The 17,649-nt window shown below is 42.3% G+C and overlaps 1 protein-coding gene across 3 annotated transcripts; it reads left to right on the forward strand.

The window, feature by feature from the left end:
* Positions 1-1,599: 1,599 nt before the first annotated feature.
* LOC100586076 (phosphatidylinositol 4-phosphate 5-kinase type-1 alpha-like) lies at positions 1,600-5,793 on the forward strand. Of its 3 annotated transcripts, none has more exons than XM_012509021.2 (2): positions 2,024-3,350; positions 3,498-3,655. In XM_012509021.2, exons 1-2 carry the CDS (start codon positions 2,024-2,026, stop codon positions 3,653-3,655), a joined length of 1,485 nt encoding a protein of 494 aa, XP_012364475.1. The 3 variants fall into 3 exon arrangements, with proteins under 3 accessions (XP_004088776.1, XP_012364475.1, XP_012364474.1); XM_012509020.2 differs by having other exon boundaries at positions 2,024-3,132; positions 3,217-3,655; XM_004088728.3 differs by having other exon boundaries at positions 1,600-5,793.
* The last annotated feature ends 11,856 nt before the right edge of the window (positions 5,794-17,649 follow it).

The raw sequence follows: 17,649 nt of genomic DNA on the forward strand, positions 1-17,649 counted from the left end.
TGTATAAGAGAATGACATTACTGAGACATGGCAGGATCCCCTGTGAGTCCATTTCTATTGTCTATCATTTCTCTTGGTATTCAGTCACATTGTCTTGACTCCTTATGTACATAATAATGACTGCCTGAATTCTGGACATTACACATAAAAAATGAGAGAGAATTTAAGGTCTAGGACAATGTTATTAATATATTTCTCCAAAGAGGAATATAAATTTGCTCTTTACAGACATCTAGGGATATTACCCATCTCAATTATCTTGATCCCACCAGGGATTGAGGTGATTTGCAGCTGAATTGCAGTGTCTGTGAGGAATGGTCTATTTCTATACATATTTACTCCCATGCTACATAGCCTTTCAGGGTCTCAGTCCAAAGTTCTGGGAAGTTTACCAGACAATTGCTGTATCAGACCCCAAACTCAGTTTTTTGTTCCCTAATCCACTGAGTTTGTCAAAAACTCTGCTAAGCTTATCAGACTCTCAGCTACCTCTAATGGAACATGCAGAGGTCCCTAAGGAAACAGTGGGCCCAAATGCTCACTTCTCTGTACTTCTTTCTTTTCCCAGATCTCAGTACTATAATTATTCACTAATTTCTTAGGACTCCAATGTATCCAACCAAATTTTTTTAAAAATTTGTTCTCTGAGGAAGGTTGGTTTAAATCGACTAGTCTGCCATAAACAAAAGCAAATCCCCATTAGAGATATTTCATTATCACAAATACTTGTCCATTCACGGTAGTATGCTGGGGGCATAGCAGCACACATAATAAATTTCATATAAATTAAGTGTACAATTTTTCTGTCTCATTAGAGAATATATTTGCGTTATTATTTGTTAGCATGTCATTATCATAGGTTTTGACAGGATGGTAGGGAATAAACATTATTCCTTAATTCCATAGGTTTTAGAGGATGGAGGGATCATGTAAATTCACCTAAACTCCTCCCTCCCCATTTCACAGTGGCAGTAATAGAGCCCCAGGGATGTTGAGTGACTTATCCAAGATCAAACAATCAGCTAGTAGCACAAGCAGATTCTTAAATCAGTTATCACACTTCCTAGAGCTCCGAGGTCTTTCTTCTATAACACTGGTGGTGTTTGAGAAAGCTTCTATACATGAATTGGAATTTCAAGCATGTTTCTGATACTAAGAGAGAAGTGAGGCTAGAGGACCTGAGATGATAGGGCATTCAAGTCATTAGGTGCAACTTGAAAAAAAAAAAAGGCTTAGGTAGGAATGGGTTGATCAGGTAAAGAAACCGATGGATCAGCTGGGCACAGTGGCTCACGCCTGTAATCCCAGCACTTTGGGAGGCCGAGGAGGGTGGATCACCTGAGTTCGGGAGTTCGAGACCAGCCTGACCAACATGGTGAAACCCCCATCTCTACTAAAAATACAAAATTAGCTGGGCTTGGTGGCACATGCCTGTAATCCCAGCTACTTGGGAGGCTGAGGCAGGAGAATCGCTTGAACCCGGGAGATGGAGGTTGCGGTGACCTGAGATTGTGCCACAGCACTCTAGCCTGGGCAACAAGAAGGAAACTCCGTCTCAAAAAAAAAAAAAAAAAAAGAAAGAAAGAAACTGATGGATCGAAGCGGCTGGGTTGGATGATAAACAGGCCGTGGGTAGGGAGGACAGAGAGGCGGCGTTGGCTCCTCTGGCACTTTTCATGCCTCGTTTTTTTTTTTTTTTCAGATGTGGCTTGTTCCTGACGCAGGGTCCAAGCAGTCAGCTTGAGCTTACTCTTTTGTGAAAGGGGAAAGTCTCCCGTGCGGAAAGCGGTTAAACTTGTGGAGGGGGTGCGAGACGGCATTTCTCCCCCATGCCAGGCGAACGGTGCGGCCTCAAGCTGGTCCAGCAGCCGGCTCCACGACGACGTGTCTGAGGGAGGCCCCAGAGGGGGCGGGGAGGTGGCCCGCGGGTTCTGTAAAGACGCGTGGAGAAGATTCGATTCCGAGAACAGGAAGAGGCGGATGGAAAGAGAGCCAGGCGGCTGACGGGGAGGGGGCCGCCAAGATGGCGTTGGCCTCCTCCCAACCGTCGTTGGCGGTCGGTTTTTCATCCTTTGATCCCGGGGCCCCTTCCTGTACCGCGTCCTCAGCATCTGGAATCAAGAGGCCCATGGCATCTGAGGTGCCTTATGCCTCTGGCGTGCCCATCAAGAAAACAGGCCATCGAGGTGTTGATTCCTCAGGAGAGACAACATATAAAAAGACAACCTCATCGGCCTTGAAAGGTGCCATCCAGTTAGGCATTACTTACACTGTGGGGAGCCTGAGTACCAAACCAGAGCGTGATGTCCTCATGCAAGATTTCTACGTGGTGGAGAGTATCTTCTTCCCCAGTGAAGGGAGCAACCTGACCCCTGCTCATCACTACAATGACTTTCGTTTCAAGACCTATGCGCCTGTTGCCTTCCGCTACTTTCGGGAGCTATTTGGTATCCCGCCCGATGATTACTTGTGCTCCCTCTGCAGTGAGCCGCTGACTGAACTGGGTAGCTCTGGAGCTAGTGGTTCCCTGTTCTATGTGTCCAGCGACGATGAATTCATTATTAAGACAGTCCAACATAAAGAGGCGGAGTTTCTGCAGAAGCTGCTTCCAGGATACTACTTGAACCTCAACCAGAACCCTCAGACTTTGCTGCCTAAATTCTATGGATTGTACTGTGTGCAGGCAGCTGGAAAGAACATTCGCATTGTGGTGATGAACAATCTTTTACCAAGATCCGTCAAAATGCATATCAAATATGACCTCAAAGGCTCAACCTACAAACGCCGGGCTTCCCAGAAAGAACGAGAGAAGCCTCTTCCCACATTTAAAGATCTAGACTTCTTACAAGACATCCCTGATGGTCTTTTTTTGGAGGCTGACATGTACAATGCTCTCTGTAAGACCCTGCAGCGTGACTGTTTGGTGCTGCAGAGTTTCAAGATAATGGACTATAGCCTCTTGCTGTCAATCCACAATATAGATCATGCACAACGAGAGCCCTTAAGCAGCGACACTGTTCAAGTGTCAGTTGACACTCAAAGACTGGCCCCCCAAAAGGCTCTGTATTCCACAGCCATGGAATCCATCCAGGGAGAGGCTGGACTGGGCGATAGCATGGAGACCAATGACCATATAGGTGGCATCCCTGCTCAGAATAGTAAAGGGGAAAGGCTTCTGCTTTATATTGGCATCATTGACATCCTACAGTCTTACACGTTTCTTAAGAAGTTGGAGCACTCTTGGAAAGCCGTGGTACATGACGGGGACACTGTCTCGGTGCATCGCCCAGGCTTCTATGCTGAACGGTTCCAGCGCTTCATGTGCAACCCAGTATTTAAGAAGATCCCTTTGAAGCCTTCTCCTTCCAAAAAGTTTCGGTCTGGCTCATCTTTCTCTCCGCACACGGGCTCCAGTGGCAACTCCTGCATTACTTACCAGCCATTGGTCTCTGGGGAACACAAGGCACAAGTGACAACAAAGGCGGAAGTGGAGCCAGGTGTTCACCTTGGTCGTCCTGATGTTTTACCTCAGAATCCACCTTTGGAGGATTCTGACCCCAGTTTCTCACCTGTAGATGGAAAGATTTTGCATATGCTAACCACAAGTACAACCTTGGAAAAGCTTGAATGTACAGAGTCAGAGTTCACCCACTAAGGGCAAAGCCTCAGAAGACCTGGAACAAGATTCTGCCTCTCTGTGATCCCAAGATGTCAGCCCTTGCCCCAGCAATGTTGAATTTTCTTCTACTTGGTCATCAAAAAAGGAGTGTAAAAGAAGCGAGGTGCGCTCTCCATCTTCTTCCTGAAGAAGAGCCTCCTCTCCTTCTCTGTCCTCATAAATGGGCATTAGTGCCTCGGACAGTTGAGGACCACTCCATCCTCTCCACAGGATCCCTTCCACTCCACAGTTGGGTGGCACGGATTTTCAACTGGCTAACCTTGGCTTCCACAACTGAATTTTTTTCAGACCCCCATTCTTCATGCTGGAAATGAGATTACTGGACTTGGCAGTTTTCTTTCCCCTCATCTTTCACCAGGAACTGGACTCTTAATTTCCTCAGGACAGACTAGTTGGCACATTATCCCCACCTTAGTTCTTTCTCTCTGATCCCTGGACGAAGACCCCTGTAATCTCTGTATAGGTTTTTGGGGGATAAGGGTGTTTAGCCACCTCCTAACTTTGTTTTTTTTTTTTTTCCTGAAAAAAGGAAAAAGTGCGCAGCACCAAATTTCAAGCCAGTTTCAGATCAAAAATCCAGAAGTGTTGATGAGATGCCTATTCTTAGGGCTCCCTCAGAAGAGCCACAGTGTTTGTGAAGAGAAAAGTGGTGATTGCTCTGCCAGAAGCAGCTCCTCTTTAACTCCTCCTCTCTTGATGAATTTCTTAAGGCTGAAGGAATGGAGAGAGTGGGATGTGAGGTAATCTTTACCCCTTTTGTTAAAACATGAGGCAGCCATGGGTTGGGAGATCATAGCCCTTCCTAGGCAGAATCCTATTCACTGCCAGGCTATAATGATTATTACTGTTTTGCAATTTGAAATATATTCTGGTTGCTTTTCTAAATATGAAGAATTACCAAATGAATTTCAGAACATTCTCCAAAGGAGTTTTTTTGCTCTTCCCATTTTTCCAACAGTGTTTTCCTGTTTGTGGTGCTAAGGTGAAGAGGGGACACCTCTGTCTGTTTAACAGGCAGTCTGTATCTATGAGGCCAGCAAATATTTTCTTAAATTCATGGGGTGAGATCATTGCTATGCCATATGTCCTACCCCCCTGTCTTCATGCAGAGAACTTGGAAATGGGGGCTACATATGCCCTCTCCTCCCCACCTACAAGAGTTGTGGTTTTCCATCTGATCCTTCCACTGTTGTCAGGAGAAGAAGGGGGCCTGGTATCTCAGGCATATTATTGAATTCCTGTTCTATCCCTTCTGTATCCCACCCTGCCTTGACAGTAGGTTAGCCCATACCCCAAATAACTTTCTATATTAGACACCCCCTGCCAGTTTCTGGCTGCCTGTGTTTGCTGCCATGTTCTTTTTTACAAGAAGGAAAGAAACAATTCTTGCTATTTTTTTTTCATAATTTACTATTTATGATGTGTTTAAGTGTTTTATTAAGGACAGAGTTCTGTAAGGGGTGGGAGAGAATATTTGAGGGAGGGCTGGGTCTTAGGGAAAGGAATGGGGAATCAACATTTTAATGAAGTGTCTCTATTTGCCTCTACTTTGTATTGTTCAGAAAAGGCAAATGCAATATAAAAGTGATATATGGTTTTAATGTAATAAACTTTTATCAGTTATTTAGAAAAAGAAAAGAAACTGATGGATCATTTTGATAACAATGAAGAAAGGAGACAGGGACAAGGAAAAGTCGAGCTTATCCTGTAAAGCATCTTAAAGCAGAAAGCAAGGCTCTTAGTTTGTAATTTAATATACCTGACTGTAATAATTGTAAAACAAGGCAGGAGTCAAGGAAGGGAGGCAGCTGACTATGCCATGTGTCTGTCAGCATAAGGCAAAGGCAGAGCAAGGTGAAACGGCACGACCAGGAAAGATGATATGCATTGTCATAAATAAATGCAGAGAGAAAGAAATCTTTTTGTGAAAACGAACTTTGTTTCTGGACCCCTATACTTTATAAACACAGGGTACCACTTATTCTTCAAACTACTTAAACTAGTCATGGATGAGTTTTCAATGTTTTTATATGAGTTCTTTCATGAGTCCAAAATACTATTTCTTACATTGCGTCTTTCCATAACTTTTCTGCTAATAAAGACACCTGCCAGGGTACCAGGAGCTTTCATGAGAGGCGTCTTTAATGTTATGTTACTAGCATCACTTTTGAGACACATTTATTCATCCACTCATATACTAAACCACTCATTTGAGAAGCACTTATTAAAATTCATGCTAGAACTAAGGAAACAGATAAAAGACACAATCCCTGATGCCAAGAAGTCGCCTGGCTTGCTGATGGAATTTCCTAGTACCCCATGTTATTCTTGGCTGTGCAAAAATTAGATTTTTAAACTTTTATTATTGTCTAAAATTATGGGTTATACCATTTAGAGAAAAAAGCCTCACTACTGTTGCAGGTTGAGGTTACCATTAGGATATTAGGTATCAACACAGGCCCCATGACAGGATTTGAGTAAAAACTGTAGCCTTTGCATAATGACAAGTCTGTGTCACTTTTTCTAAAGCTGTGTGAAAACAGCAAAATTATATCTTCTTCTTTTTTTTTTTTTTTTTTTTGAGACGAGTCTTGGTCTTGTTGTCCAGGCTGGAGTGCAATGGCATAGTCTCGGCTCACTGCAACCTCAGCCTCCTAGGTTCAAGAGATTCTCCTGCCTCAGCCCCCAAGTAGCTGTGATTACAAGCGCGCACCACCAGGCCTGGCTAATTTTTTGCATTTTTAGTAGAGATGGGGTTTCACCATGTTGGCCAGGCTGGTCTTGAACTCCTGACCTCAGGTGATCCACCTTCCTTGGCCTCCCAAAGTGCTGAGATTACAGGCGTGAGCCACCATGCCCGGCTAATTCTATCTTCTTACTGCTTTCAAAGATCTTAATGACAATAAAGAGAGCCAATGCTCTATCCCAGAAGGAAGAAAATGGCCATGTCACTTCTGAATGTTTGCTAGGATGCTAAAGTAAAAATGGGCTGAGGATATAAGAAATGCTAAAGTTCAGGTGGCATTGTTGCTTATAAGTCAATGAAAATTAAGTCACATTGAACATTCAGTTCCTTAGACACATTAGCCACATTCTGAGTACTCAATAGTTACATACGGCTAGTGGCTACCATATTGGACAACACAGATATAGAACACTTCCACCACTGCAGAAGGTTCTACTGGACAATGCTGGAAGTGAAATGGGTCTCCTAAAAAGCTTCAAAGGTAAGGTTGTACATGGTGTCAATGAGTTTGAGTAGCAAAGAAATTATTTTAAAATTATAATTAAATGTAATAAGATATTTTTTAAAATTCTGTTGGAACTTTTAAACACATAATTTAGCCAAACAAAAATGATACAAATTTTCTCCTGGAACTTTGAGTGTTTGGGTGACTGTTTTGAATCTTTTCTGTGGGACAAGCAAGAGGCCGTGCCCCTGTGTGTGGCCACCAGATGGGCCTGGGATCACTGACTATGTTGTCTTGGAGTCATCCAGCTGCTGGCTGACAGGAAAGGGAAGGGTATTCACCCTGCATGCATATACATGCACACACACATACCCTGCCTGCCTGTTGCCAGCTTCCATAACATGGGGGAGAAACTTTTAAAACAAGAACGTCCTCTTATTTATGTGACTGGACACTAAAAGTTTTGCCTTTGAACTAGTCACATGGAAGAAATAGAATGGACTCATCTGCAGTAGATTTTAGTTAATGCAATTTATCTGGCTCATGTTGACATACTATACTATTCTACACTCTACTTACTTGCTCAAATTGAAGTCAATTTGATACATCCTACTCTTGATCTTAAAATATAAGACAGTACCTGGGTGCAGTATTTCTTGGGTTATTTGGATGAATGAGACCTAGCACAATGTGAAACCTGTTACTGAGGCCTAAATGAGATTGGTCAGTGCTGGTTTCTTTTATGTCTTCTGTCTACCCCCTGGTGGAGGGATTCATTACTAGTCAGAGCCAAAGAAGGAAAGAGAAAGAGAAAAAAGCATGAATTATTTCCTGAATATCTATTCAGTCTCTCAATAATCTTGGGTTTGTTGTTTATACGAGAGTGCCAGCTCAACGGGAGAAGAGCTGAAACCCATTATTTCCCTTTGAACATGTCCTTCACCGGGAATGGCAGGAGGAGCACAGCAGCAGGAGGGCTGTCCTGCCAAAACGCTGAACTTGGAACTGAAGGGGCCATCGCTCTGGGTGCAAAAAAAGAGTTATGAGCTTTGCTGCTCTGGCAGGTCTGGAATCCCTCGCTTGGCTGTGGATAATACCTAATGATTCAGAGGAAGTACTGTCAACTCTTCAAAGCAGACCTAGCTAATTGTGTAATGTTATTCTGAGGCACTGGGAGAAGCCAAAAAAGAAGGGAGGCTGGCGAGAAATTCCTTCCTTTGCAATGATCAGCTTACATCCTGCACCATCAGATTTGATTATCCTTATCTTTGCTTGCATAACTACAAATGTTATGACTGGTCATAGTGACCAGACTTCCAAAAAAAAATCCAGCCACAATATTTGACTCTATGACTGCCTGTGGCGGTAAATTCCTTAGACTAGCTACATGCTGTGCAAAAAGCTATTTCCTTTGATTTATTCATTTCCCAGTTCTTAACTCCATCAGGTGCTCCCTTGATCTCACATTAGAGAATGAGGCAAAAAAAAGAAAAGGAAAAAAGAAGTCTGTTCATTTTGCCTTATCTCCTTGCAGTTAGGAAATTTAAATATCCACTGACCTCTTTTGTTCATATTGCATAGTAATTTTTAAAATTAGCTCATTTTAACTAGCTCTTTTTTTAATTGAATAAGTAATACAAGGACCTGATTAAAAGATTTAGGCACTACAGGCCGGGTGCAGTGGCTCATGCCTGTAATCCCAGCACTTTGGGAGGCTGAGGTGGGCAGATCACGAGGTCAGGAGATCGAGACCATCCTGGTTAACACAGTGAAACCCCATCTCTACTAAAAATACAAAAAATTAGCTGGGTGCAGTGGCGGGTGTCTGTAGTCCCAGCTACTCGGGAGGCTGAAGCAGGAGAATGGCGTGAACCCGGGAGGCGGAGTTTGCAGTGAGCCGAAATCACGCCAGTGCACTCCAGCCTGGGCGATAGAGCGAGACTCCATCTCAAAAAAAAAAAGAAAAAAAAAAAAGATTTAGGCACTACAATAAATAGAAAAAGGAAAACTAAGTATCCCTCCCATTGCAGACCTGCAGACCCTTGATTCCTCAGACCCTACCCTGAGGCAGTCATCAGTACCAGCTGCTGGTATACACTCTAGAAATATCCAAACGCAAGCATGTGTGCATTTTCTCCTTTTAAAATGTAGCTTTCTTTTTCACATAGTAATATCTTGGAGATCATTCCATATTATCATGTTTAGTGCTAACCCATCCTTTTTCATGGCTGCATAGTATTCCCATTTGAATATACCATACAATTGATTAAACAGTTCCATATTAATGGATATTTATGTTGTTTCTAGTATTTTTCTCATATGAAAAGCTACAACAAAGACCTTTGTACACATCTTAACATACAAATGCAAGTATATGCATTTATTTTTATTATTTATTTATTTATTATGCGACAGGGTCTTGCTCTGTCACCCAGGCTGGGGTGCAGTGGCACAATCTTGGCTCACCCCAACCTCTGCTTTCCCGAGCTCAAGTGATTCTCCCACCTCAGCCTCCCAAGTAGCTAGGACCAAAGGCATGTGCCACTGTACCTAGCTAATTTTTGTATTTTAGTAGAGATGGAGTTTTGTCATGTTGCCCTGGCTAGTATCGAACTCCTGGCCTCAAGCAATCTGCCCACCTTGGCCTCCCAAAGTGCTGGCATTACAGGCGTGAGCCACCACACCTGGCCTAAGAATGTGCATTTTATTTTATTTTTTTATTTTATTTATTTTTTTGAGATGGAGTCTCACTCTCATCCAGGCTGGAGTGCAGTGGCCCGATCTCGGCTCACTGCAACCTCCACCTCCTGGGTTCAAGTGATTCTCCCGCCTCAGCTTCCAGAGTAGCTGGGATTACAGGCGCATGCTACCACGGCCAGCTAATTTTTGTATTTTTAGTAAAGACTGGGTTTCACCATGTTGGCCAGACTGGTCTCCAACTCCCGACCTCAGGTGATTCACCCGCTTCGGCCTCCCAAAGTGCTGGGATTACAGGTGTGAGCCATTGCGCCCAGCCAGTATGTGCATTTTAAATGTTGATAGATATTTTCAGATCGCCCTCCAAAGAGGTTACATCAATTTATACTCTCCTTTGAGAGATGTAGGAGTATGTAGGAGTCCTGTTCCTCACTTCTTTGCTAACATATATATTAACCATAACAAATACCTAATAATATTTTACAATCTTCCATCATATGCCTGTTCTGCCTGAAAAACCACACAAGGTGTAGTGACCTCTACGTAACCATCAGGTCCTGACATTAAGCCTTTTGCCCAGTCTCCTGTAACACCACTCTCACCTGTATAAGCCCTAACGTCTAATAGGGAAAACAAGCAAGATGAAAAAAAACAAAGAAAACGGGTTACATAAACCAACCAACCAGCGCCACCTACACGTCCCTGGCCTTCTGTACCACCAAATTCGTGAACCAGCCAATTTGCACCTATAATTGTTTGTGTATGTGTTTTGGGGGATGGAGTTACCAAAAGATTCCTAAAATGGTCTGCGATTACTACTTAAAAAAGATAAGCATCAGTGATCTAAGTAATTAAAAAGAGAGCGAGAGAAAATTAAGATTGGAGGGCTGGATGCAGTGGCTCACGCTTGTAATCGCAGCACTTTGGGAAGCCGAGGTGGGAGGATTGCTTGAGGCCAGGAGTTCAAGAGCAGTCCGGGCAACACAGCAAGATCCCTGTCTCTACACAAAAATAAATTAGCTGGGTGCCATGGCATGCGCCTGTAGTCCCAGCTACTTGGAAGGCTGAAGCAGGAGGATCGCTTAAGGCCAGGAATTCAAGGCTGCAATGAGCTATGATCACACCACCGCACTCTAGCCCAGGCAACAGAGCAAGACCTTGTCTCTAAAAACAAAAAAGAAGGAAAAAAAATTGGATAAAAATCCAAATGCCTGATTTTATGGCTTAATGTAGATAAACTAAGTATTACGGTATACTTAACTACTAATATGTAAAATAATGAAATCACTCTAGGGCAGTGATTCTCCGATTTTGGACTAGAAACATTTCTGAAACAAAACCTGCGACCCAAAGTGGTCTTTGTCAAAGTTCTCTCACTTCAGATAGAGACATTAACCAAAAAATAGCTACCATGATCTGTCATCATTTCATAAGGTAATTTCAGTACCAAAAAGTAGAAAAGCTATAACATGATAGTAAAAGGCAGTTCCTTAAGGTGGATAAATTTAACTCTATCTCAAGTTCACTGCTCTAACCCTCATGTTCTCATTTCACCATCCCGTCTGAGAATCCAAATGACACACACGGGAAACCTCTGTCCTGTAGGATCACTGCCCGTGGACTGGCATTTGAAAACTACTGCTATCAGGAACCTTCTCTTAAATTCATAAAAGCCAGGGATTCTTGCCTCTGTCTTGTATTTTACATGTGTAGTTTAGAAATCTAGAGGAGAGAGCCCCCAGTTTTCAGTTCTGGATTTGCCGCTAATTAACTTCAGTTACTGAACCCTTCTATGATAAGAATAACACCTTTCCTGCCCATTTCACAGGACTGACAGGTTCAAAGAAATCCAATATGTGAGCAAGTTTTTTCGTAAACTATCATGCTTAATATAATGATTAAGTACTAACATTTATCAAGCATTTTTAAAGTGCCAGATGCTGTTCTAAATGCTTCCCAAATGGTATCCCATCCACCCCTTTTGGCAGCCAAGTGAGGAAACTGAGGCTCAGAGAGGATAAAGAACGTGCCACGTTCATACAGTTAGTGAGGAATAAGGTCAGGACTGGACCCCATGACTGTCTGGTTGCAATTCCATTTTTTTGTTTTGTTTTGGTTTTTGAGACAGGATCTCTCTCTGTTGCCCAGGCTGGAGTGCAGTGGTACAATCTCGGCTCACTGCAACCTCCGACTCCCGGGTTCAAGCAATTCTTCTGCCTCAGCCTCCCTAGTAGCTGAGACTACAGGCACCTGCCACTGCACCCGGCTAATTTTTGTATTTTTAGTAGAGAAGGGGTTTTGCCATGTTGGCCAGGCTGCTCGCGAACTCCTGACCTCAGGTGATCCATCCGCCTTGGCCTCCCGAAGTGCTGGGATTACAGGCATGAGCCACCACACATGGCCTAATTCCATATTCTTAACCATTCTGATAAACTGTTTCATAATTAGTGATATAATTATATCATTGCAATTCTTGTATGCTACTGGCTGAATACTCTAGCTACTGGCTGAACATGCAATATTAATTAACAATTTGTCAGACTCAGGCCCTTCTAAGTCAGCAAGACCTCCAGATGATAGCTTTTAGTTTAATAAACAAAGGATTTGCTCAGGATCCATTCAGCTAATAGATGCCACTTTTTATCTTCAGATATTAACCTTTGTAGATAATTACATGCCCTATCAGGTAGAGTGCTACTCACCATTGCTAAGTAACACGATTGGGCATTATTGCACTCAAGCTGGAAACATGTCATTGGGTAAAGATGTAAAAAAAATGGGGGGAAAATGAGATATACAATTAGAAATGTCAAGCCTTTTGAGAAGTGTAGTGAATTTGCTAAATCTTTAATAAATTGTACACATGCATTAAAACGGTATATGAGGCTTGCTGAGCTGAAAACTTACACCTTAAGTGACTCTGTGGTACACTACATTTTTCTCATACATTTTATTTTGTGATTTATTTAGAATAAAACATCACCTACTTTTTATTTTTACAGAAGGCAGAATCATTTTTAGTTAACATTGGCTTTCAGCTTTAGCATGTCTATAGCAGAGAAATGCATTGTGGCATTAGTGCCAGGGCAGGGTCTGCTAGTAGAGAGGGCAGCATCCCGAGTCCAGGAGCTGTGTGTGGTGGCGCGGCCAGCACCAGCATCCTCCATGTGCGTCCCTTCTTTGGACGTTCTGGTTATGTTCCCCCCAGCACAAGACCACATTACCTCACACTTTACTTGGCAGTTTCCCAAGTAAACTTCCAGCACCCCCACCCTTCCCCTCTTTGCCGCCCAGAGCAATGCTTTCATCATGCTATTCTCCGTCTAGGAACTAGCTGGCTTTCCTGGTCTCTGTGGCATCTGGTCTGAAGTTCTCCCTTCAAGGTCCTACATAATTAGCTTCCATCTGCTTCAGCCAATTACTTTTTCATGACTTCATCAACCCAACCCTACTTCAGACATGCAGGGGACGTCACCCTTCTTTAGCAGACAAAATGCTTATTCTTATTCTCCCATCTGGAATTTTCTACCTGCTCCCTCTACAGGGTAATATACTACAAAGAATGTAGACTTTGGAGTCAGACAACATGTAGCTATGACTCTCAGTCAGATTATCTGTCTCTCTATATATTTTTAAACACATATCGAGTGGTTACAGCATATGAAAAACTGTGTGAAGTTCTTTGTCTCATTAAGTAATTTATTCATCACTCTCTACCTGTGAGGTCACTATTATTAAGTTCCCAGTTTACAGATGAAACAATGTAAACACAGAGGACGAAGGGCAGCCAGTCAGTGAGGAGCTGAGATTCAAATCTAAAACTGCCTGGAATTCAGAGCCAGTCGTCTTAACCATGACTTAAGAGCATCTAACTAGTTGTATAAACTTGAGCAAACTGCTTAACCTCTCCAGTCTTTAATATTCTCATGTATAAACAGGGATATAAATGTCTACTCAGCAGGATTAATGAGATTATGTGTATAAAGTTGCTATCAAAGAGTCTGGCATTCAAAAGAGGCTCCATAAATGTTTCTGTCTTGTCTCTTTTCTGCCCAATTACATTCCATTCATCTTTTACATCCTGCCTCTTCCATGAAGCCTCTTTGGAAGATGCAATGACCTATTTCAGCCTACAGTGATTTCTTCCTCCTGTAAAATCCAAGCGTTCTAAAATGTAGTTTTAAACTGTTTTCCAACTATTTCATTTAACTTAGCCTTTGCTTCCTCAACAGAAGTTTTTTTACAGGGCAGTAATCACATATTATATACCTCATTTACACCCCCTGTAATTAGCCAAGTACTGGATACATGTTGATTGGCCTAGTGATACAGTCCCTGCATGCAGTCTAAGACAGACGTTGCTTTGGAAAAATTTCATTCTATATTTAACAATGCTTATAAAAAGGTATATGGCAAATACAAATTCATAATCTATCACTTGTCCAGTATAGGTAACAATGAATTAAAAATTCACAGACTTGAATTTAACTTTCCTACCTGTGTAAGCCTGTGCTATGCCTAGTCATTGAAGACTAACAGACAATTGGTATTTGCTTACAAAGCTATACTATATCTTGCCAAGTTTCAATATTACCAAGAAAATAATGATCATTCCAGAAAACATTAATAACACTTATCCTTAAATATAAACAGCAGCCCATTAGGGCTTAAGTGTTTCATAGACAGCTTCATAGAGTTGAGTATTCAGGGCTGGCGATTTCCCTCTGAGGTAGCTATGAAGACTAGTACGGTAACTGGAATTTATAGAATTGGGTAACTAGTGTGTTAAGCCAATCCTGGGAGTGAGCCAAGATAAGAAAGCCAAAAATGATTCCACTGCTATAAACTAAAGCCAAACAATGAAGACAACTGATTTAAGACTCCAGACGCTGTTCATTCTCAAGTTCTTAACTAGGCCTAGACCACTGAAACCTGGCTCCAGCATATTCCACGGAATGAACGATGTGCCAAGGCCCATGCCTGGCCCTCCTCCACCCAGGACTGCTTTCCTCACACCGCAGGCTGCACAGCCCCACTCGCTGTCCCTTGGGGCATGGTGGCACAAACGCTACTTCTGCTTTTAGCTTTTGTCACTGACTCTTCTTCAAGAGGTAATTTGACCTATTACCTTTTTAATAAAACAAATGGACTCATTCCACCTGTAGCTTCTCAATTTGAGTCTCCTGGCTTGAAAAGAGCCAGTGGGAGTCAAGGAACAATGAGAAAGGTAAGGGATTTTCTAACATGGACGTGTGGCCAACCACACCGTTCAGCCAGGCAGCGGCCAGGCCAAATGGAAAGATGCCTTAAAGAAAGACAACCTCAATTTAACGATTTCCATAATTTATGAGGAATTGGTTAATTTCTGATACAATCAGTAATAAGCATTTTTATTTTTTAATTGTTTTGTGGAGATGGGGTCTCAGTATGTTGCCCAGGCTGGTCTCAAACTCTTGGGCTCAAGTAATCCTCCTGCCTTGGCCTCCTGAGGCTGGAGCTACCATATCCGGCTGCCTGAAATAAGTAGTTTTAAATGCCAGTTTCACACTATACTTGTAAAAGTTACGCATTTCACTAGAGCAAATGTCAAGCAAGCTGATTTTGAGGTGGAATGAGGAGACACGACATCGATACTTAAGCTTCCACACAGGGAAGAGGATTTACGAAGACCCAGAAAGCCAGACAGAGAATGGTCTATCTTTCTGGGAAAAACGTCCAGAGGCAGCCGATGAAACCCCCTAAGTAATGCTGCAGTGTCTCAAGTCCCTCTTCAATCTGCTCAGTGTTCCTCCCTGTGACTTTTATATCCAATTTATTACACCTTTCACTCCCGGGGGAGGATATGTCAACACAGGCAAATTCAAACATTCAGATGAAACGTAAAACACAATCTAGTTTCCAAACAGCTTTCTAGTCGGCCTTGTACAGGCTCAACAGCCAGCTGACTATTCTCAATTTTTTTCTCATCCCTGATTAAATAATTTACAGTACCGACTTCCTTTCAAATGAGAATTCCAGAAAGCCATGTCTAAACATTAGCAATCTTCCTAATTGTTATTCTTTCCATGGGTACCATCAGGATACCTTGGTGATGTTTAGATTGCTAAGGATTATAAAGATGCCTCTTCATAGGAGCATCTACCAATCTACATTCAAGGTAAAGGAGCCATGGGGCCCAAAAAACTCTCACGCTACCCCAAAACATGTTTTGCTGAAATAGACATTCTTTTTTTTTTTTGAGATGGAGTCTTGCTCTGCCACCAGGCTGGAGTGCAGTGGCACGACCTGGGCTCACTGCAACCTCCATCTCCCAGGTTCAAGCAATTCTCCTGCCTTAGCCTCCCGAGTAACTGGGACTACAGGCGTGTACCACCACGCCCGGCTAATTTTTTGTATTTTTAGTAGAGATGGGGTTTCACCATGTTAGCCAGGATGGTCTCAATCTCCTGACCTCGTGATCTGCCTGCCTCGGCCTCCCAAAGTGCTGAGATTACAGGCGTGAGCCACCACGCCCGGCCAATATTCATTCTTTCTAAAAGTTTGCATTTCTTATCTGGAAAGTCTGAAACAGAAGTCCCAAATTCTCTTTAGGAGTAAAAGGAAAATAGTGTTGTAAAATAAGAATAGTTCAATAAACTGCAAGTAATCTCTCGGATGCTTCCCAAAAGTGTACAAAAAGGAACCCAGGGCCATCATCTCCCAAGAGGCTGTAAGGCAGTGCAAAGACAAACAGCTCACCATGGCCAGAGCCCCTCTCCATAGCGCCGAGTGCTTGGTAATTTATTACCTCTGGTCCCTGGACTGCAGTGAAGGAAACTGGAATGTCATACCTTCATTCACAACACTGTCTCATGGAATTATTTTTTCCGGATTCCTTGGGAAGTTAAAGTATTTGAGAAGAATATCAGGAACTGTTGTTTCAGCCTGTTTTGTGAGTAGATAATTGCCTTCCAACTCCATTATTTCAGGAAATGATGTGTTCGGCATTGTTCCTAGATGAGGGGAGCAATGTGTTTTAGCAAGACCCATACATGCATATGAAAACAAAACAAAACAAAAGGCATGCAGTCTAAGTCACTTCACTCAACTCAGACTTTTAAAATCTGGTCTCTAGATAAGAGGTTGGCCCCAGACAACCTACCCACATACCAATAACATTCTTTTGAAAGGGTGTAAGCAAAATTTGTTTTAAGAAGTGAGAAACTTTTACCAAAATTACTAAATGTGGTAATAAATAACTTCGACAAATTAAGCGCCATCAAAATGGGTTCAGCAGAGACCTATTTGAAAAGCTAAATTTTTCTCTAATTTGGGTCTGAGTCAAAGACCAGCATGGGAACTAGAAGTAAAACACATTTCATCCTGAGAAATACCTTTGATTGCATGGAATATATTAGCTGATCTTCCTGAAATGTGACATCATTTGTGGTACCAGCTGTATGGGTGTGCCATCTAAGGATTTACTAAACTAGTATTTCTTTGGTTTAATATGTATTTTAAGACCACAGAAAAAAGTCTAATCCAACTAAGTGGTCCAAGGGGAACTGTTATGGACATCATTCTAAGAAGCTTAAATTTCTTATGATCATGACCTGTCGACCTTTTAATGGATGGATTACACAGAGCAAATTCCCAAATGGACATCTAGAATTGATGATAATGATAATAATTGTTATAAAGGAAACATTAAATAGAGCACATGTGAGGTTCTATTTTACATATATTAACTCATTTTATCCTCAAAACAAACTTATGAGGTTAAGTATTGGCCCTTTTACCACCCCTATTTTACAGATGGGGAAACTGAGGCACAGATATTGAGGTTTGAGATGCCTATTAGGCATCTCAGTGCAGATATTAATCAGGTGGTCAAATATGTGAGAAAAAAAACAGGGCTGGAGATACAAATTGGGGAGTTGATAGTTAATCATCCTAAGACTGGCTGCAGGGAAGTATCTGCAGGGAAGAGATAGTTGGAGGTCTAGCCTTGAGGCATATCAATAATTAGAGGTTGGAAAGAGGAACACCCAGAGAGGGAGAAAGCAAACCAGGAATAGCTGGTCATCAAAAAGCCAAGTGAAG

Source organism: Nomascus leucogenys, chromosome 8 (assembly GCF_006542625.1).
Source record: "Nomascus leucogenys isolate Asia chromosome 8, Asia_NLE_v1, whole genome shotgun sequence".
NCBI lineage: Eukaryota > Metazoa > Chordata > Mammalia > Primates > Hylobatidae > Nomascus > Nomascus leucogenys.

Coding starts and splice junctions, on each gene's coding strand:
- LOC100586076 (XM_004088728.3), top strand. CDS start 2,024: ATGGCGTTGGCCTCCTCCCAACCGTCGTTGGCGGTCGGTTTTTCATCC.